The sequence below is a fragment of the Dipodomys ordii genome, unplaced genomic scaffold (genome assembly GCF_000151885.1).
Source record: "Dipodomys ordii isolate 6190 unplaced genomic scaffold, Dord_2.0 Scaffold34, whole genome shotgun sequence".
Classification (NCBI taxonomy): domain Eukaryota; kingdom Metazoa; phylum Chordata; class Mammalia; order Rodentia; family Heteromyidae; genus Dipodomys; species Dipodomys ordii.
In genome coordinates, this window is record NW_012267250.1 from 2,080,399 (window position 1) to 2,102,521 (window position 22,123).

The 22,123-nt window shown below is 36.6% G+C and overlaps 1 protein-coding gene across 1 annotated transcript in view; it reads right to left on the reverse strand.

The window, feature by feature from the left end:
• Positions 1–22,123, reverse strand: part of Pten (phosphatase and tensin homolog) — a gene marked incomplete at its 5' end in the record, with an annotated part of 84,072 nt that overhangs the window by 17,463 nt on the left and 44,486 nt on the right. The window contains 3 exons of the mRNA XM_013017044.1: positions 662–803; positions 12,228–12,466; positions 14,904–14,947. Of these exons, the coding sequence (XP_012872498.1) occupies positions 662–803; positions 12,228–12,466; positions 14,904–14,947 (425 nt within the window). The remainder of the gene's footprint in view (positions 1–661; positions 804–12,227; positions 12,467–14,903; positions 14,948–22,123) is intronic.

Genomic DNA, 22,123 nt, shown 5'->3' on the forward strand with positions numbered 1-22,123 from the left:
CTGGCTTACTTCACTTAATATAATTTTTTCCAAGTTTTTCCATTTCCTAACAAATGGGGCAATGTCATTCTTTCTGATGGAGGCATAGAATTCCATCATGTATATATACCACATTTTCTTGATCCATTCATCTACTGAGGGGCACCTGGGTTGGTTCCATATTTTAGCTATGGTAAATAATGCTGCAATAAACCTAGTTGTGCTGGTAGCTGTAGTGTGGTCTTGTTTGTAATCATTTGGGTAAATGTCCAGAAGAGGGATTGCTGGGTCATAGGTGAGCTCTATGTGGAGTCTTTTGAGGAACCTCCATATTGCCAGAGTGGTTTACACTTCCACCAACAGTGTAGTAGCATTCCCTTTTGGTACATCTCCTCCACTCATGCTGGAGTTCTTATGAACAAGATTTTTAGTCATATGATCAGAATTTAAGCTATCTTTTATGCCTGTAACATAGATGTTTTTGTAAATATAATTTGGCTTCAAGATCATTAAAACCCATTATTCCTAGTTTCCCAATGAGCTAAACAATGGAGCTAATTAAATGATTCCAAGACTCAGAAATACACTCTTCTCTATGAATTTAAAGTGTGGTAAATTTCTTTGTGGATATGTTAAGAAAAATGTTCCAAGAAATGGAAGGATGAAAATTTAGAGCACTTACTGCAAGTTCCGCCACTGAACATTGGAATAGTTTCAAACATCATCTTGTGAAACAACAGTGCCACTGGTCTATAATCCAGATGATTCTTTAACAGGTAGCTATAATAATACACATAGCGCCTCTGACTGGGAATTGTTACTCCCTGGTGGACAGAAAGAAAAAATAAGAGAGAAGCCAAATTCAAAAGGAAATTTTCATTATAGTCATTTCACTAAATTGCTATGGTAAATGGGTTGTACCCATTGACCAACATACACACTTTGAAATTTTGACTTTAAATGACTAGTATTTAAATCTGATTCCATAATAGAGAAAGATCAGAGCAACATCAATATAAAGCTAAGTTTCAGAATAACTTTTCCTCCTTAAAATTATCATTAACTCATTTATTTAAAGATCACAATGCTCTGACACATGAACCCAACAAAGGCCACTGCATAGCCAAAATAACTATCAAAGGCCTCCACACTACAGCTATGCTCTTAACAAGAACTTAGAGACACACAATTCCTAACAAATGTGGTTACCTACTTTCCATCAAAAGCATATCACAACTAGATAGATGCTGCTTTTAAAAGGCAGAAACAGCAGTGGCAAACAGTGGTATTAACCTCAGATACTAACAAAACTAGGGATGTACAGCTGACATAATATATAAATGTAACAAACTACTTAACAGGGGTACTTAAAATGTTTCTATGATACATACATGTCTCTGTTGAAGAAACTAGGTAAGTATAGAATAGTTTAGAAAATGTTAAGTATTGTAAATGCTTAAAAGATAACATTCATGTAGTTATAAAAGGGGAACCTAAATTATTTTTTAAAAATCTCTGCAATGATACATTTAGTATGATTCTGAATAAATGAAGTACCAGAGTGATTATCTATGGGTTTTTTTTGTATTATACGATATGACAAGCAAAATTCAACTTAGAAATATAATAAACAGTAAGTCTAACAGTTAAAAGTGACACAGAAAATTGTACTTTAAAGTATACTATTGGCATCTAAACCTCCTCAATGTGTTAAAAAAAAAAGTAACAATAACTCTGGAAACAAAATGTATAAAGCACATTAACATGAATTTTAAAACAGGTATACTAAATGATAAGTATGGGAGTAGCTATTGTAATATTCTTAGTATTTTTAAAGGTAGGCATTTAATTATATATATACATATACATTACATATGTAATACATACATAACACATATGTAACATGCAAAAACTGGCATAAACCATCTGAAATCAGGGGCTGGGAAGGTAGCTCAGTGGAAGAGTGCTTGCCTTGCATGCATGAAGCCCTGGGTTCGATTCCTCAGTACCACATAAGCAGAAAAAGCCAAAAGTGGTGCTATAGCTCAAGTGATAGAGTGCTAGGCTTTAGCTGAAGAGCTGAGGGACAGCACCCAGGCCCAAAGTTCAGGCTCATGAACATACATACATACATACATGCATACATACATACATACATACATACATACATACATACATAAATGTTTTTTAAAAATCTGAGTAGGGCATGGTGGTTCACGCTGGTAATCCTAGCTACTCAGGAGGCTGAGATCTGAGGATCACGGGTCAAAGCCAGCCTGGGCAGGAAAGTCTGTGAGACTCTTACCTCCAATAAAGCACCAGAAAACCGGAAGTGGCACTGTGGCTCAAGTGGCAGAGCGCTGGCCTCGAGCTGAAGAGCTGAGGGACAGCGCCCAGGCCCAGAGTTCAAGCCCCACAACCGACCAAAAAAATAAATAAATAAATCTGAAATCATGACAAATGACTTAAGAGTTTGGTAAGAGGGTAAAGATTGTAAGTTTTGCAATCTGAAGACTTGGGTTTTATTTCTGATGGTAAAAACAGAAACCCCAAGTTATTTCTTCGGGAAAATGAGGACATAATAATATCTTCCCTTCCTCTTAACAAAAATATCAAATATTAAAAAACAAAAGATCAAATATTAAATGCAGCTCATCATAAGCATTCAAAAAGTACAAATGATATAAAAACACTAACAGTTTAGAAATTATGCCTAGATATACAGCATAACTTTAGAATATCGAATTTTGTTTCCATTGTTTTTCTTAAAGAAACACAGGAAAACAATGCTACTCTGATGAACTATTACAAATAGTCATAATAAAAAGTACCTTTAAAGTTTAAAAATGTTTAAATGTCACTAAACATAATTCCTTGCAAATTATTCAATTCATTATCAAACAATTTATCATACACAATTATCTACATAAAACAGCATCGTGATATGGGTGTGGTAAACAGATGCAAGATGAATAGAAAAGGTACTTTTTTGAACCACATAAATTTATTTTCTCTTATTATCTTTAAGTAATTGTACAAAGGAGGTGCCACTTAACAAACCAGTTTATGAACACATGTGATCAGTGTCACCCCCTTCAACATTCTCACCCCTCCCAACCCACTCCCCTTCCTTATTCTTCTTAATTTTGTGGTATATACAATGAATTCTTGACTGCATTCTCCCTGCTTCCCTTCCTTCTTCCCTTGGCTACACCCTCCCCTTTCAAGTACTAATTTCCTGGTGCTTATTTTGTTGGGCTTTGACCTCGTCTTTATACTATTTGAGTTCTTTATAGAGTCTAATATACTTCAGTTAGTTCAATTGTAACCACTTGCATACCACCATGTGAACTAAATAATGTAGCCCCCCAAAAATTAAATAAATTAAAATGTTAAAGATTGCAAAAGAAGGAATTTTAGTGCATGTCCATAATCCCAGGAGAATTCTGAGTTCAAAGTCACTTTATCTCTCAAAGGAAAATAAAATAATAAAGTAAGTGAAAGAAATAAAACTTTACTAGACTAGGTTTTCAAGTTATTTGTAGTAGGCAGTATTTTTTTCTCATGATAGCCATTTTGGTATAAATCCATGTACAATAAAACAAGGTTTCAAACCTTAAGTTTTCTCAAGAAACAAGTGATTTGAAGTATACATGTAATATAGATGTTTATATACTCAGTTAATCCTCCTCAAAAAAGAGCTAAGCAAACATAGGAAAAACACTTGACTCTGCTAGTTGTCTTTGAGCCTATAATTTATATCAGTACCAGGTGAACCAAAATTACAAACTTCACAGAGTATCCACTCAACCACTATACTATTCTGACATCTTCATGCTACAGGAAGAAAACACAGCTGAAAGACAGGAGTTGGTATACAGGGTGGTAGAAAAGAAATGGAAAGCCAGGCACCAGTGGCTCACACCTGTAATCCTAGCTACTCAGGAAGCTGAGATCTGAGGACTGCAGTTCAAAGCCAGCCGGGCAAGAAAGTCGATGAGACTTTTATCTTCAATAAACTACTCAAAAAAAAAAAAAAAAAAAGCCAGAAGTAGCACTGGGGATCAAATGGTAAAGCACTATAAGCCTTGAGTAAAAGAAGCTCGGGGACAGTGCTCAGGCCCAGATTTCAAGGACCGGCAAAAAAGAAAAAAGAAAAGAAAAGAAATGGAGACAACCAAAACTATGAATGACAAAGGTAAAGGCGATAGAATGGAGGTCAGAGATTGGTGTATCAGTCAGCATTCTACCTGATATAAACACACACACAAAAAACATCCACATAATGGGAGACAAACCAAAGATTAAGTTAATTTAAAATGTTTATCTTTGACTTTTACAGATCTATTCAGTTACCAAAATTATATCAGTTCTGGTTTTCTATAGCCTTTCTTTTTCAAATTTTGTCCATAATTTTGCAGTAGGCAATACAACTCATTGATTTATTTTCTAATCTACTTTCTTTTTACCACTAGATTTACCTCTTGTTAACTTGTATGTAGTCTAATATTTGGACTGTTTTGGTTTGGGGAATTTTTTAAGTCAGTCATGGGGCTTGAACTTGGGGCTGAGCACAGTCCCTGAGCTTTTTTGCTGAAGGCTACTAGCATTCTACCACTTGAGCTACAGCACCACTTCAGGATTTTTGGTGGGTAATTAGAGATGTCTCAGATTTTCCTGCCCAGGCACCCTTTGAACAGTGATCCTCAGATCTCAGCCTCCTGAATACCTAGTATTACAGGCATGAGCCACCAGTGCCCAGCCTAAACTGTTTTTAATACCATCTCCACAATTATTGATATGGTTATTCATTTATTTTTGGCCCTTATCCATTCTATATTCCTTGACTGGCTTAAAAAGAGACGTACTGATTTTATTGGCACTTCAATATAATCAGTATTTGGACTTACTAGTTCAAATGGTTTATTTTTAATTCACAAATTTATATTTTAATCTTTGCTTATTATGAATCTTGATCACTAATATGAATCTGTATTTTTTATTGACTCAATTATTTAAGAACATAGCTTTAAATTTCTATATGGATTTACATTGTTTCAACTTTAATCAAGGAATAGGACTTATACATTTCTTTCAAATAGATATATAATTAGCCTAATAAATTATTAATTATACATATATACCAATTATTAACATATATTGTAGCCCAGTAAAGTATTAATCTTCATAACTTTTGTAGAGGACAGAAAAACATTTTATAGGTTATTTTATTTACTACCTACATATCTTATTTTATGCCTCCTTGAAGTATACTAAAGATTTGCACTATCATTTCTACACATTTTCTTCTTCATTGTCTTTGCTTCATACATTTTGATGTTAGTTTAGCACACATGTTCCTGTTAAGAGTTAACATGGAATGTACCTGGGCCAATGCAAAATGAATTTCTGATCCAGTTTTATACTTTTTGCTTTAATGCTAGTCAGTGAGATATTTTCAATCTGCTTTTGAAATTCAAATTGAATTCATTAAAATAAGACTAATGTCCTTAAAAAGATTTAAAAGTATGAATTACACACATCTTCTAAACCTACCAAACTGGTCAAAATATCTATCATCTTTTTTCATGTCTAAACCAAGAAATAATGTAGATGTTTTAACCAAATAATAGTATCTTAAGGCCTGGAAAACTGTATTTCAGAATGATTAAAAAGACTATAACCAATGGACAGTACTCAACAAAGGAGAAAATATGGCTCCTATAATTGGCTAGAAAAATAAATCTCTTAACAGTACTTTCTGTACCTACTTGCTGATATTCTACACACATTCCTTCCTGACATAAGCACACTTTTACAAGGTAGATATCAACACCTCTACCTTTTTGAGACAAGATCTTAATATGTAGCCCAGGCTGACCCTAAGCAACAAACAAACCTCGTCTCAGCCTTCAGAATATCAGGAGTATAGGTATGTACAAACACTACCAGTCATCATCAATTCTTTTCTCACTGTACATAATTACCTTAATTAAAACCAAGAACACAGATTCCCTAAGTGAATAAATGTTAGTCTGAGTCTAAAACTTTTACTCAAGTGTCCTGGATTCTACTAATAAGAGGCATGCTATGTGATTTATTTATTTTTCCCATCTACGATTAATCTCCAAAGTATAGTGCACTTTTGTCATTCACTTCTACGAAACTAATATTTTTAATGTTTCTCTTTCTTTAACAAATATATAAATATTTAGTAATTTTCAGAAACATAAATACTTTATAAATGTTAACTCAATAAGAATTGAAGGCATAAAGAAATGAAGCAAAGTCTAATGACATATTCAACAAATAGCACAGCTAATTTTAAGTACTAAACAATCCATAGAATCCTTGAAAATGAATGTTAATGCTTCTCTGCTCCCTGTGGTTTGGGGGTTGGACCCTATTCTTCAGCTTCACATACATGATCCAATCAGATATTTCTATTCCCTGGCTAGAATGTTTCATTCAGATCTAGGCATATTTTCCAATCCAGAAAAATCAGAACCCAAACTATGAAATCAGAACCCAAACTATGAATTTTTGCTCAAACTGTTATTTTCCTATAGAATTAGAACGCAAACATGAAGCTACTAGGAATTATACTTTGACATTGCTTATAGAAATTCTATATAGAGTATATATAGAGAAGAATAGAAAAGGGTAGGAAGGGAGAATCGGAGAAAGAAGGTGACAAGGTCTTAACATTTATTTGTTGAGCACCTAGGTTCAGATCAAAGCTCTCAAGTTATGTAAGTCAATAAAATTCCCCTATTCTTCTAGTCATATTTGTTTGATTTGAAACTGAAAAGTACACATATATTCCAAAGCAACTATTCTTCTTTTTTAAAGCTTTTTTCTACTTTAGGTATCAAAAAAAAAAAAAAAAGAAGAAGAAGAAGAAGAAATGGACAGTAGAACCAGGTAGAAAGCACAGTGATCTGGAGATCAAGATATAGTTTCCAGTTATTACACACAGATATTAAGACTCAGGACTGTCTGATCTTTGCAGATCTGCTCCTCCTTTGTATAGAATGAGTCTTAATTAACCATTGATGAACCTATGGATTGTACAATAGGCTTACATATCAAAGTAACACAGATTATCTCTAATGAATAAGATGGGGAAAATGTTACTTTGGAAGATGTTTTTTGTCAGTCCTGGGGCTTGAACTCAAGGCCTGGGTACTATCCATGAGCTGCTTTTGCTCAAGGCTAGCCCTCTACCACTTGAGCCACAGCACCACTTCTGGCCTTTTCTGTTTATGTGGTACTGAGGTATAGAACCCAGGGCTTCATCCATACTAGGCAAGCACTCTACCACTAAGCTACATTCCAGCCCTATAAAATTTTGTTTTTAACAGAGCAATTATAGCTTACTTTGTTTTAAATATAGATGAAACATGAAATTTTCATTTAGTATCTTAAAAAGAAAGTTTAGTCAGAAGACTAAAAATAAAAATAACCTGAATATGAAATTAAATCACGAACATTCATTCCTAAGACAAAATTTTTAATAAATTCCTTTTTGACATCACTTAAAATTAACACATTATTTTTAGAAGGTTTAATTAATCTTTAAACTCATGGAGAGAGCTCGTATAGGAAGTTTATCTCTAATAGCTGATTTGGAAACAAAGAAAATAGAAACTATTCAAATTTTTTCCTAAAAGTTTATAAAGAAAATAAATATTAACATTGACTTTACTTGCCACTACTCTGGGAGGTACAGGGAGGAGAAAGAAGGAAACTAGTAACAACTGTCATACAATAGAAATTAGCCTATTTAAACTAAGAAATTTCATGAATACTTCCAAAATTCATACTACCAATCTTGTGATACTTTCTTCATAATTTACAGTAAGTAGATGAATTATCATTTATTGAAACGTAAGTGCAGATACAGAAAGCATGGGGCATGCAATAGTTGGGAACTGACCCTAGAAATTGCCTTTAAACATGTTTTCTTTGGGGAAGGGGAAATCAGGAAACCCTCATGGCTTGCACTTGAATAATCTCTCACAATTTCTTTTTTTTTTTTTTTTGGGTCCAGTCATGGGGCCTGAACTCTGGGCCTGGGCACTGTCCCTCAGCTCTTCAGCTCAAGGCTAGCACTCTACCACTTGAGCCACAGCGCCACTTCCAGCTTTTTTCTTTTTGCTTATGTGTTGCTGAGGAATCGAACCCAGGGCCTCAGGATGCAAGGCAAGTGCTCTACCACTGAACCACCCTCCCAGCCCCATCTCTCACAACTTCTAAAGGATACTAAATATACAAATTACTCCTAGAGAAGGGTAATATAGTTGATTCCTTATAAATTTATGAATAAAAAGTAGGAGTCTTCTTTATCTCAAACTGTTACCACATTCTCGGATTTTTTTTTTGCAGAAGGTATAAATTGACCCTTGAATATTCAAAACCTCAGTACTAATAGCAATGTCACATTTTATCATTAATTTGCATTCACATCCTACTAGCTAATTTATACCATGTTTGCAGAGGTTATGTAAAGACAAGTCAGATTGTTTTGAGTATTCTCTGAAAAGTCTACAAATTATTACCAAAACCACAATAAATCCCTATTTTTCTCTTCAAAACAAGAAAAACAGATTCTGCTACTACATAAATGTCACCAGAATGTCACAATTTTCTTCAGTTTTCTATTATTTCTCTACAATTAAAATCAAGGATACAAACAAAATATTAAAGACAGTCTAAATTAATCCTATACAAACCACAGACCAGATAAATGCATTCCTCTTATGTAATAATGTTTTACAATTACAAGAAAGCAAAGGCGAAGGTTCAAACTAAAAGGAAATATTGGTAAGACAGACATAAACCTACACTGATACTTTAAGAATGAAACTGTTTTAGTTTGGATGCCAGTGGCATGAGCCTGTAATACTAGCTGCTGAAGAAGTTAAGATCTGCAAGATTACAATCAGGAGCCAACACATCTAGAAAAGTCTGTGAGACTCTTCAAATTAACTAGCAAAATTCGGGGCTCAAGTGCTAAAGCACCAAACACATGAGCAAGCCACGGCAAGAAGTAACAGTTGTATCAAAACAGCTTTATCATGCTCACCTAAGGTCTGCTTTACCATAAAATCTGTTACTCAAGACAGGTTAAAAACATATTACTAGTTGGGCACCAGTGACTCACAGTCTAATCTTATTCAGGGGACTGAGATATAAGAATCCCAATTCAAAGCCAGCCTGGGCAGTAAAGTCCATGAGAGTCTTCTCTCCAATTCACCACCCCCCCCCCAAAAAAAAAAAAGCCAGTAGTAGAACTGTGACTCAAGTAATAAGAGTGCTAGCCTTGAGCAGAAAAACCTCAAGGATAATGCTTAGGCCCTGAGTTCAAGCCCCAGGACTGGCACCAAATATATATATATATATATATATAACTTTTTAAGCATTCTAGTAGGTAAGTTAAATGGTAAATTAAATTTTAAAAAAAATTTTATTGTAAATGTGATGTGCAGAGGGGATGCATTTACATAAGTCAGGTAATAAGACATTTCTTTTTGAGCAGTGTCACCTCTTCCCTCGTTTTTTCCCAGTTTTTTTCCCTCCTGTCTCCTGCCCCCAGTTAAGTGGTTTTTTTCTTTTTGTTTTTGTTTTTGTGCCAGTCCCAGGGCTTGAATTCAAGGCCTAGGCACTGTCCCTGAGCCTCTTTGTGCTCAACACTAGTGCTCTACCACTTGAGCCACAGCCCCACTTCCAGTTGTTTCTGAGTAGTTTATTAGAGATAAAGAGTCTTGAGAACTTTCTTGACCAGAGTGGCTTCAAACTGCAATCCTTAGATCTTGCCAAAAATGATCTCATTAAACTTGAAGAAATGCTGCAACATGAATTTTTCTCAAAAGCATTAGAGAATTCATTTCTTGACACAAGCCTGCTTTCATTGGTCAGATGAATCTGTACATTCCATTTAGTCTTTCATTTGTGAGATAGTTTTCAGCACTTCTTTTCACCAAAACTGACTGGATATCAAGGATGACATAAAAGTTGCATTAGCTTAAACAATGGCCCACTTTCAACTTCTTTTACATTGCATTAAAATTTACTGCTGAGCAGAAGTAAAGCTTGATTTTAGTTAATCTGTACCACTTAAATACTCATTGATGGCCACCAATTTTTGCATGGGGAAAAAGAGACATAATTCTTTTAAGACTTTTCTTTTAAATTCTGTGTTTTTGTTTGTCTGCTTTGTGCTGGTCTTGGGGCTTAAACTCAGGATGTTGCATTTCCTGAGCTTCTTTTGCTCAAGGATATAGTATCCTTCCACTTTAGCCATAGCTAAAGTAGTTTATTAGAGATAAGAGTCTCATGGACTTTTCTGTCTGGGCTGGCTTCAAATCATGATCCTCAGATCTCTGCCTCCTGAGTAGCTAGTACCTGACACATTCTATGCTTTGGTGCAATTAAAAACACTAATTAAATTTTTTTTACATATATTATACACACTGGTGGTGGAATAGGTTACAGCTTTCATTGGATTTTTAAAGTTTATAACATGAAGAGGTTAAGAGTCTCCAGCTTAAATCTAGTATTATGAATCATGATATAACTTCCATTTTATCAGAAACTTTTTACCCGATTTCTAACATATATATGCTGTGAATTATAACCAGTAACTAGTACTTTTATAATGTTGTAAGTTATTCAAACAATAACAAAAAGGTTACAAAATAAGAGATGAGGGTGAGTGATGGTAGCTTATGTCTATAATCCAGATACTTAGAAGGGAGAAGTTGGGAGAATTAGAGTCTGAGATTAGCCAGCCCATGATATACCCTATTCTGCAAAATAACTAAGGGCTTTATGTATAGCTCAAATGGCAGAGCACTTGCTTAGCAAGCACACTGCCCTCAGTTCAAACCCTAGTACCACTGAAGAGTAAGAAGAGGTAGAGAAATCAGGTAAGAGCCAATGCAAACACACTGCTTAAAATGATAGATATGATCATTTGCTTCTCATCTAAAATTGAGTTAAGAAGCGGCTTAACCTAGACAAAACTGCCTGACTACTAAAACTAGAATCCAGTTTTACACAAACTTGTGGCATTTCTATCAGCAGAACTCCCTACGTGAGTATACATCAATCTGGAGTGGTTTGGGGTTTTGTCTTTGGAGAAGGTAAAAAGCACACAAACCATGTGTATTCAATGCTAACAGGTTTTGCTATATTTAACATGCAAACAAATGGAATCTTTTAAAATCATTATTAAAGTCCTCCCAAGAGCTTGTTCTTACTTTTTTATGTAATACACAAATTAAATTAGTCACTGATTATCAAGTCTTTATTTTTCTGAGTAATCAATGAATCCTTGATTGATCTAATTATCCCTTCTTTTGTAAGTATCATCTAAAAATAATTTTATTGGGCTGGGAAGGTGGCTCAGTGGTACAGTGCTTGCCTCGTATGCATGAGGCACTGGGTTCAATTCCTCAGCACCACATAAACAGAAAAAGCCAGAAGTGTTGCTGTGGCTCAAGTAGTAGAGCACTAGCCTTAAGCTGAAGAGCTGAGGAACAGTGCCCAGGCCCAGATTTCAAGCCCCACGAACGACAAAATAAAATAATAGTAATAATTTTACTTATTATACAAACCAAGAGGCTACACATTATAATGTTATAGTACTCAAATTATCCAGACATTTTATTCGCAAACAGCAGAAAAATCAAGCTTATTTTTATTATGTTTTCCTAATCATGCTTTGTAAGAATTTTGTGACACCATATTCTCAGTACAGTTACAGTTGTTTTTAGCATGATAAGAAAATAGCATGAAGAAAAAAATGAATGAAACCTGCCATTTGCTCATAGGGAAGTTATAAAGCATCTGATCTTTTAAAAATATGTTTTTCAGGGGCTGAGAGTGGGGAAAAGATTTGCTCAAAGGGTACAAATTTTCAGTTAAACAAGATGAATAAGAGATCTACTGCAGAACATGGTGATGGCAACTAATAATCATGTATACTTATCTCAAGTGCTTTCACCACAGTGAGGAAAGAATGAATGACTATGTGAGGCAGGTAAAGCACATGTTAAGTTGCTTGATTGTGGTAGTCACTTCACAATGTATATATTTGCCAAAATATTAGTCTATACACTACAAATATACATAATTTCTACTTGTCAATTATACTTCAATAAACCTAGAGAGAGAAAAATCTGTTTTCCAGTAATTTTTTTGGATCCAGGAAGAGAAAAAGAAAAACACCAGATATAGCTTACCTTCTTATCTCTGGTCCTTACTTCCCCATAGAAATCTAGGGCTTCTTGTGCCTTTAAAAATTTGCCCCGATGCAATAAATATGCACAAATCATTACACCAGTCCGTCCCTTTCCAGCTTTACAGTGAATTGCTGCAACATGATTGTCATCTTCACTTAGCCATTGGTCAAGATCTTCACAAAAGGGTTTGATGAGTTCTAGCTGTGGTGGGTTATGGTCTTCAAAGGGATACTGTGCAACTGTGGTAAAAAGACAACCTCAGAGTAAGGACAAGAAACTCTCTTCAACTTTTCACTGAATGTTAACTAGAAATGGTGAAAATACACTCAACTGTTTAGAAAATGTCCAATTATGTAAAACCTGTGAGTATATTATGTAAAAACTGAACTATGTAAGGAGGGTAGAGACAGGAGGGGGAAATGGGGGCAAAAAAAGAAAGGAGTGACACTGACCAAGAAGTACTTATTATCTGCTTCATGAAAATATAACTCCTGTGTACAACTATTTCATAATAATTTTTTAAAACTGACTTCCACAGGAAAAGAATTTAACTATTTATTTTTAATTTGTATGTATGTATGTGTGTGGAAGTACTGGGGCTTGAAGTCAGGGCCTGGATGCTGTCCCTGACCTTTTTCACTCAAGACTAAAGACACAGCTACACTTCTGGGTTTTGAGTTAGCTGGTGGTAAGAGTTTCATGGACTTTCCTGGCCAAGCTGGCTTTAAACAGTGATCCTCAGATCTTAGCTTCCTGAGCCTATAATTACAGAGGTGAACCCCAGTGCCATCCTGAAAAGAATTTATTGATCATTAACTTTTTTTTTTTGGGGGGGGGGAGAGCCTGCTGGGGTTTAAACTCAGGGCCTCACCCTTGCTAGGCAGGCACCTTACACTGAGTCATGCCTGATTATTTTTGCTATAGGGCCTTCCTTTCTGTTTCTAGAATACAACCTTTCCTTTTTTTGTTTCCCAGTGTGGCATGACAGGGGCTCACCACCATTCCCTGATTCATTCTGCTTAGATGGGGTCTTGTGAACTTTTCTGCCCAGGTTGACTAGAACCCAAATTTTCTCAATATAGGCCTCTCAGGTAGGTAGGCTTCAAGAGCACGCCACCAAACTTTGATGATGGAGTGGGAAGGGTTCTCATGAGTATACCTACATTGACCTTGAACCATGATCCTAATCTCAGCTTCTGAAGTAGCTAAGCATGAACAACTGGTACTCAGCTTGTTCATTAACCTTTTAATTTTAGAACAGAATAGAAACTACTACTAATTCCTAGATGTATCCATTAGACAGGGAGGATCTCACTTCATGCAAGCAGAAGCTGTGCAAGGTAGCAGATCACAGTACATCAGATATATAGCTGAATGCAAAATGAAATGTCACATTGGCCACTTGTCAAGGATGTAAATGCATTTTTTTTTGGGGGGTCCGGTCATGGGGCCTGAACTCTGGGCCTGGGTGCTGTCCCTCAGCTCTTCAGCTCAAGGCTAGCGCTCTACCACTTGAGCCACAGCGCCACTTCCAGCTTTTTTCTTTTTGCTTATGTGTTGCTGAGGAATCGAACCCAGGGCCTCAGGCATGCAAGGCAAGCGCTTTTAACCACTGAGCCACCTTCCCAGCCCCAAATGCATTTTTTTGATAACAGTACTGGGGCTTGAACTCAAGGTGTGGCCACTACCCTTTAGCTTTTTCTTTCAAGGCTAGTTAAGTCAGAGCTCCAGTTCTGGCTCTTTGATAGTTAATTGGAGATCAGAGTTTCCCAGACTTTCTTGCCTGGGCCTCAGCCTCCTTAGTAGCTAAAAATACAGACAAGAAACGCCAGAGCCCATCTTCTAAATGTGTTTTCTAATAAAAAGAGCAATATTATTACTGTTTAATCATAAAACATTTCAAAGAAAACATCTCATTATCTATACAGTCATTCCATGTTCCTTACCCCAATGACAAACAAAAATATTTAGGAAAATTTGTTAAAAGTCTATTTAAAGGTAGATAAACCTCAACTGTCTCAACTGTGGCATGTTTTGCCTAGTAAGCAATAGCCTAACTTCATCAAAAGAGAAAAAAAAAAGGAACAGAAAAATTCTAGTGAGTAAGATCAACCATTAGTGCTTCAGAATTCTCAAACTAACTGTCTGAAAGTTCATTTTAGATTTTCAGGAGAGATCAATGGCAAACCTATCAATCAATTGCTAATGGTATTCATTTCTCTTTTTAACTATTGTGGCAGCATTTGCCAAATGTAAGTGAAAGTTTTTATGGGTTAAAACAGAATTTACCTATATATGGAGCAGAATCCATCTAAAGCAGGGTAATAAATGTATCCATCTTTTAGGCTTCTTAATCTACATTTTTTTAAATCCCTTTCCAGTCTCTTAAGTTATTCATCAGTATAGAGAACAGTTAAATAGTTCTGCTTTTTCCCTCATTATACTGACACTAATTCTTAGCCCATTTTCCTAATTCTCAGTTTTCCTGACAATGTCACATGTTTATGATACACTTACTCCTAAAGCATAACATAAAAATTGACTTTTAAAAACTATGGAAGTATCATTAAGATATTTATCTCACTCAATAATCTAGATAATTCATTACTACTAGTCAATAAAAGACAGTCTACTAATTTTAAGCTCTACAGTGTATTATAGTATATTTATACATACCTCTGCAGTTAAATTTGGCGGTGTCATAATGTCTTTCAGCACATCTAGAAAAAAGTTTAAATGTTGTATAAGTTACCTTTGGTCTTGGGAGAATGTATTAATATCAGCCAACATTTCTAGAACTTTTATTGTATGCCCAGCATTATACTAAATTTTTTATCATTACTATCTTATTTAATCCCAAGAATTTTGTAAAGTAGGAATTATTATTATCCTCATTTTCTAATTAAGGAAACTAAGGTTATATTTATATTTAAAAGGTTAAATGTATGACATTAGGGCTGGGAAGGTGGCTCAGTGGTAGAGCGCTTGCCTTGCATGCCTGAGGCCCTGGGTTCTTTTCCTCAGCACCACATAAGCAAAAAAAGCCGGAAGTGGCGCTGTGGCTCAAGTGGTAGAGCGCTAGCCTTGAGCTGAAGAGCTGAGGGACAGCACCCAGGCCCAGAGTTCAGGCCCCACGACCAACAAAAAAAAAATGTATGACATTGGTTTGTACATTTTCTTATAAAATTTGTGACACCACTAATATACAACTACAAATTCATCTGCATTAGTCTCCAAGTTTTCTCTATGCAAATTTTCCATGCTTTTAGGATGTATTTCTTTATTTCACAAGTACCTATAAACATTCTATTTTTAATATTATCTTCACAGATAAGCATGTATAAATCTCAAGCCATTATTTTAAAACATGTTAACAGTAGAACATACAAAATAAAAGATTAGACAATACTGTCCCAACTGTATTAGAACGTAAGATCTGCTATTTGGATTTCGGGGGAGGGGGTCCTGGGGCTTAAACTCAGGGTCTATGTGTTGTCCCTGAGCTTCTGTGCTCAGAGGTAGTGCTCTACACTAGAACCATAACTCTGCTTCTAGCTTTAATTTTTTTTTAACTATAGATTGAGCCCAAGGCCTCACTCATACTAGCCAAAAACTCAAAACACTGATCTATGCTCCCAGTCTACATACAAATTTTTTTAATTAAGCCTTTCTCCTTTTTAGCGATGCCAAAATCCATCTTTTTCAATAATCTCTCAGACTTTCAATTTTATTTTATTTTATTTTATTTTTGGGGGGGTCCGGTCGTGGAGCCTGAACTCTGGGCTTGGGAGCTGTCCCTCAGCTCTTCAGCTCAAGGCTAGCACTCTACCACTTGAGCCACAGCACCACTTCTGGTTTTTTTCTTTTTGTTTATGTGGTGCTGAGGAATCGAACCCAGTGCCTCATGCATGCAAGGCAAGCGCTCTACCACTGAGCCATCTTCCCAGCCCAGACTCTCAATTTTAATTGAATATATAGTATCAATAAAGAATAAAATTTTGACAGGATTATTAGACCATACAAATATTTCATAGTAGTGATATTTTTGTTATTATGCACTTACTCATAAAAACCATATGTACAGCCAGGCTGGTGGTTCACACCTGTAATCCTAGCTACTCAGGAGGCTAAGACCGGAGGCACGTGGTTCAAAGCCATCCCAGGTAAGAAAGTCAGTGAGACTCTTATCTCCAATTAATCACCAGAAAACCGGAAGTGTGCTGTGGCTCAAGTGGTAGAGTGCTGCTAGCCATGAGCTGAAGAGCTCAGAAAAGCACCCAGGCCCAGAGTTCAAGCCCCACAACTGACAAAAAAAAAAAAATATATATATATATATATATATATATATTACACTAATAGATTTCAAAAAGATCCTATGTATCATTATGCAGTAACATCTTTGTACTACTACTAGCCAATAAGATATTTTAAAACTATTGATAATTAGGCCAAGTGTAGTGGTACACACATGCAATCCCAACTACTTGAGGTGCAGAGATCAGCAAGGTTAAGGCCAGCCCCACAAAAGTTGACAGGACAGTATCTCACCAAAAAGTATAACATGGTGGTATGCACATATAATTCCAGCTACTGGGAGACATGTAAAAAGAGTGTAGTCTGAGTATAGTCTTGGGCACAAACATTAAGACCCTATCTAAAAACTCAAGCAAAAAACCTGGGAGTATGGCTCAAGTGGTACAGACCAGACCCAGCAAGTATGCTGGGGACACTGTTAAGGCCCTGAGTTCAAACCCTACAAATTGGGATGGAGGGGGTAAGAGAAAGAAGGGAAAATATTGAAAATAAACATTCTAGCCAGGTGCCAGTGGCTCACAACTGTAATCCTAACATCCTAGCTACTCATGAGGCTGAGATCAAAGGATTATGGTTTGTCAACTCAGGAAGGAAAATACATGAGACACTTATCTCCAATTAATACACACACACACAGCCACAAGTTGAGCTCTAGTAGAGCATAAGCCTTGAGCAAAAAAAAAAAAAAAAAAAAAACCTCAGGGACAGCATCCTGGCCCTGAACCAAATGAAAGACAGAAAAAGAGAGAGAGACAGAGAGACAGAAAGACAGAGAGAGAAAGAGCAGTTTAAAACAAGCTGAAGTCCACAATTCCTTAATCTGCAATTCCAACATTCCCCAAAACACCTACACATTTTCTTTTAAGTTTTTGGTAGTATCAATTTTAGCAGAACCAGATCTAAAACTATGAAGATGTATGTACTTGAGATTATATATATTATATACACACACACACAGACACACACACACATACATACATATATACACACACACATACATACATACATACATACACACATACATACATACATACATACACACATACATACATACATACATACATACATACATACATTCATACACACACACCTGGTATAAAACCAAACATTTCATTCTAGGTACCATTCAAAATCCTACTGTTTATTTATGTAATACAAAATATATGCTTCCATATTACCCTTTAAAAAACTGAAATTTTTCTGCAGATTAAAACATAACTGGCTTAAAAAGCTTGAAACAAGTGACAGTGGGCCTGTACTATTATACATTCAGAAACCTTCAAAACATCTGTATAGGGCTGGGAAGGTGGCCCAGTGGTAGAGTGCTTGCCTTGTATGCCCTGGGTTCAATTCCTCAGCACCACATAAGCAGAAAAAGCCAGAAGTGGTGCTGTGGCTCAAGTGGTAGAGCGCTAGCCTTGAGCTAAAAGCTGAGGGATAATGCCCAGACCCAGAGTTCAGGCCCCACGACCAGAAAAAAAAAAATAATAATCTGTATAGTTCTTCTACTTTAGAGTTTCAAAGACTAATTCCAATGAAGATTGAATATATCTAATAACCCACAACCCACTGCTTTCTTATCTAACCAAATCAGAAATAAATCAAATTTCACATTATAACTCAAAATAAAACAATGTGGCCAGGCACTGGTAGCTCACAATTATAATCCTAGCCTCTCAGGAGACTGATATTTGAGGGTCACTGTGTTAAGACAGCCCAATCTGAAAAGTCCATGAGACTCTTAGCTCCAATTAATGGAGGGGGAAAAAAAAAAGCTGTAAGTGAAGCTGAGGCTCAAGAGGTGGAAAGTTAGCCTTGAGCACAAAGGCTCAGGGACTGTACCCACTCCCTGAGTTCAAGCCCCAAGACTGGGTTCAAAACAAAACAAAAACATAAAATACTACTGAAGATGGAGGAAAAAGTGGAGAATTGACTACTAAATGTTTACACAATGTATACACATTATGAAAGAGTTGTAAGTTTTCTGTTTTACACTCAGTACCATGTGCTAATATTATCAGCCTAGTTCCTTCCGTATATGAGGAAGCCAAATGCAGAGCATTGAAAAGCTTGCCCCAAACCATAGTATATACCAGAGAAAGAACTCAAGCCCAGTATCTTTGATTACAAAAATCCAACTATTTCTACTATTGCTTTATTCTTCAACTTACAATGAAAACTTTTTAAATGTAAAAGTAGCAAAAGGGCTGGGAACGTGGCTTAGTGGTAGTGTGCCTAGCATGCATGAAGCCCTGGGTTTAATTCCTCAGTGCCACACAAACAGAAAAAGCCAGAAATGGCACTGTGGCTCAAGTGGTAGAGTGCTAGCCTTGAGCAAAAGAAGCTCAAGGACAGTACCCAGGCCCTGAGTTCAGGCCCCAGGACTGGCAAAGAAAAAAAAAAAAGTAGCAAAATATTTTACTCAAATTTTAGTCAAAGCCAGCATCCTATGAAACAGTATTTTTCACTAAAGACAAAACCAACAGTAATTATTAAAAAGTGTATGCACAGCTGGGCTTCGGAGGCTTATACTTATAACCGTAGCTACTCAGAAGGCTAAGATCTGAGACTACAGTTCAAAACCACCAGGCTGGAAATTCTGTGAGACTCTTACCTCCAAATAACCATCGAAAAGCCAAAAGTGGAGTGTGGCTTGAGCACAAAAAACTCAGGGACAACACCCAGGCCCAGAGTTCAAACTCCATGATTGAAACACACACACAAAATATGCTGGTCTTCATACATAAACATAAAAGGCCCACCCACCACTTACTGGCTTAGGTAGTGATAAAGGTACCAGGGAAAGGGTTGGCAGGGTAAAAATGAAGACTTTTTCTTAGTTTAAATCTTCTCTGGCAAGTGCCCTACACACCCAAAAGTTTCTTATGGTATGTTAATGGTTTCTCAACATACTAAAAAGATATACAAATGGTGATTTGGATTTAAACATTTAAGTGTAATTAAAATTTAAAATATGATTCCTTTTTATCATTGCCTCATACGTGCTTATATGAGAAACAAGCAGTAAAGAAGCATTGGGAGAAATTTTATAATAATCCATTTGAACAATTCACAGACAGTTTAACAAATGAATACCAAAATACTGAAACATGTTGTCTCGGGGTGAAACTAAAAGGAGAGGGTGGACAAATGGAGAGAGGACTGCTGGGAAAATACACACATATTTAAAGTACATTCGTAAACATGGAACAAGAAAGCTTGAGAAGACTAGTGGGGATAGGATCTAAGGAGAGAGGATGATACGCACTGTCCACATGAACATGTTAAGTTGTGACCCTTTGTACAACTATTTGAAGATAATAAAAGAAATAATGAACCTGGCACTGGTGGTTCATGCTTGTAATTCTAACTACTCCAGAAGCTGAGATCTAAGGATTGCAAGTCAGCTAGGGCAGGAAAGTACGTGAGACTCTTATCTCTAATTAACCACCCGAAATCTGGAAATGGAGCTCTGGCTCAAAATGGTAACGCATTAGATTTGAGAGGGAAAAAACAAAATAAAACAAAACCTCAGGGACAGTGCCAAGGCCCTGAGTTCAAGCCCCACAACCAACAACTACCAAAATAGTAGTAATAATAGTAATAGCCAGGCACCGGTGGCTCACGCCTGCAATCCTAGCTACTCAGGGGGTAAGATCTGAGGATCGTGGTTCAAAGCCAGCCCAGGTAGAAAAGTCCATGAGACTCTTATCTCCAATCAACCACCAGAAATCCGGAAGTAGCACTGTGGCTCAAGTGGTAGAATGCTAGCCTTGATCTTAAGAGCTGAGGGACAGTATCCAGGCCCAGAGTGCAAGTCCCACAACCGAAAATAATAATAAGTACAAAGTGGTACTAGACATAAAGTGCAAAAAGGATTAAGATTAACAGGAAAGGCATACAGAAGTGATTTGTCATAGAATTATCTATGTAGGAAGGACTTTTCACTCTCTACCATGAAGCTATCTTCATCTTACAAAAGAAATCTTTTGAGGGAAGATAGGAGGTACTAGAGTTGGAACTCAGGGCCTTATTCTTATTAGGCAGTCAACTCTACCTCATCAGTACAAAAGAAATCTTAACAGATAAAAATTAATAACAGTCAAGGGTTTGCAACAAAATAATGAAATGTGTCAAAGTAGAATACTCAGTGAAATACAATAAAACTTTTAAATAATAGTATTCAGTGACCACTTGGGTTCCTTAAAGGCAACAACTATATATATTTGTCTTAATTCCTCACCTTCTACTTTCCTTCCTGACTCTTAACCACAGTTTAGATTATACTGAGGAAAGAAGTAAAAGTGAAAAATACTCATACAAAACAAACTGAATACCAAAGTTTGGTTAGTGTCGTGTGGCTTATTACTATCCTAAATAGAAAAGAAATAAAATAGAAACACTGGCTATTGAGAGGCTCACCCCAAACCAAATACACAATAAGCAAGTGTCTAGAAAAGTGAAAAAGACTAAATAGTAATATCAAAAATTAAAATATGAAAAACAAAGTGTAAGGTCCGCTCCTGGATGGCCAGCAGACTCCACCCTCCTCCCAGCAAAGTCTCCACCCAGTACCTGCGTTACCTAGGCAACTGGGACACCTGGAAGAGGTCACATCTGCATCTGCTGAGGTCACATCTGAATTTGATGTGGCCACACCTTTCTCCGCCCATACCCTAGATAAGGCCTAGCGCAGGCCCATACTTTCTCTTGCTGCTCTTTTCTACTCCTCTTGCTGCTCTATTCTAGCTCTCTCTCAGTTCTATTCTAGCTCTCTCTGCTACCTAGCTCTCTCTCTCTTCTTTTCTAGCTCTCTCTGTTCCTCTCTGCTCTCGCTCTGTTCTTTTCTAGCTCTCTCTGCTCTTTTCTAGTTCTTTCCTCTCTCTTTCCCAGCTCTCTCTCATTCCCAGGCCTTTCCCAGCCACGTGGAGTGCCAACCTTGCCTGGTCTAGCAGGTCTACTGAATAAACCTACCCCTTACCTGAATACCACATGTGTGCTGGTGCTGTTCTTACTCGGCTACCTCTTTTTAAAAACCTAACACAAAGGAGGCGGTAACAATGCCTGATAGGAAATGTACTCATTACCTCCTTACTCATGTAACTATAACCACTCTGTACAGTATTTTTACGATAAAAAATATATACAAAAACATAAAATATGCCTGCTGCAAGTGTGTAGTTGGAAACTTTGGTAAAGTTAAAACAAATACAACTTAAAGCACAGAGAGAATACTGTAGTGGAGGTCTGGTATTGGATGTGCCTGTATGACCATGTTCAATCACTTAACGTCTCTAGGCCTCGGATGTCCCATCTGCAAAATGAGAAGCTTCTACAATCCCATGTGAAGGGGAGTTTATGTTCATTAAAAGACTATTCTAAGGGAAGGTGGAGGTGGCTCAGTGGTAGAGTGCTTGCCTTGCATGCATGAGACCCTGGGTTCGATTTCTCAGCACCACATAAGCAGAAAAAGTGGAAGTGGTACTGTGGCTAAGTGGTCAAGTGTTAGGCTTGAGCTGAAGAGCTGAGGGACAGCGTCCAGGCCCAGAGTTCAGGCCCCACAACCAGCAAAAAAAAAAAAA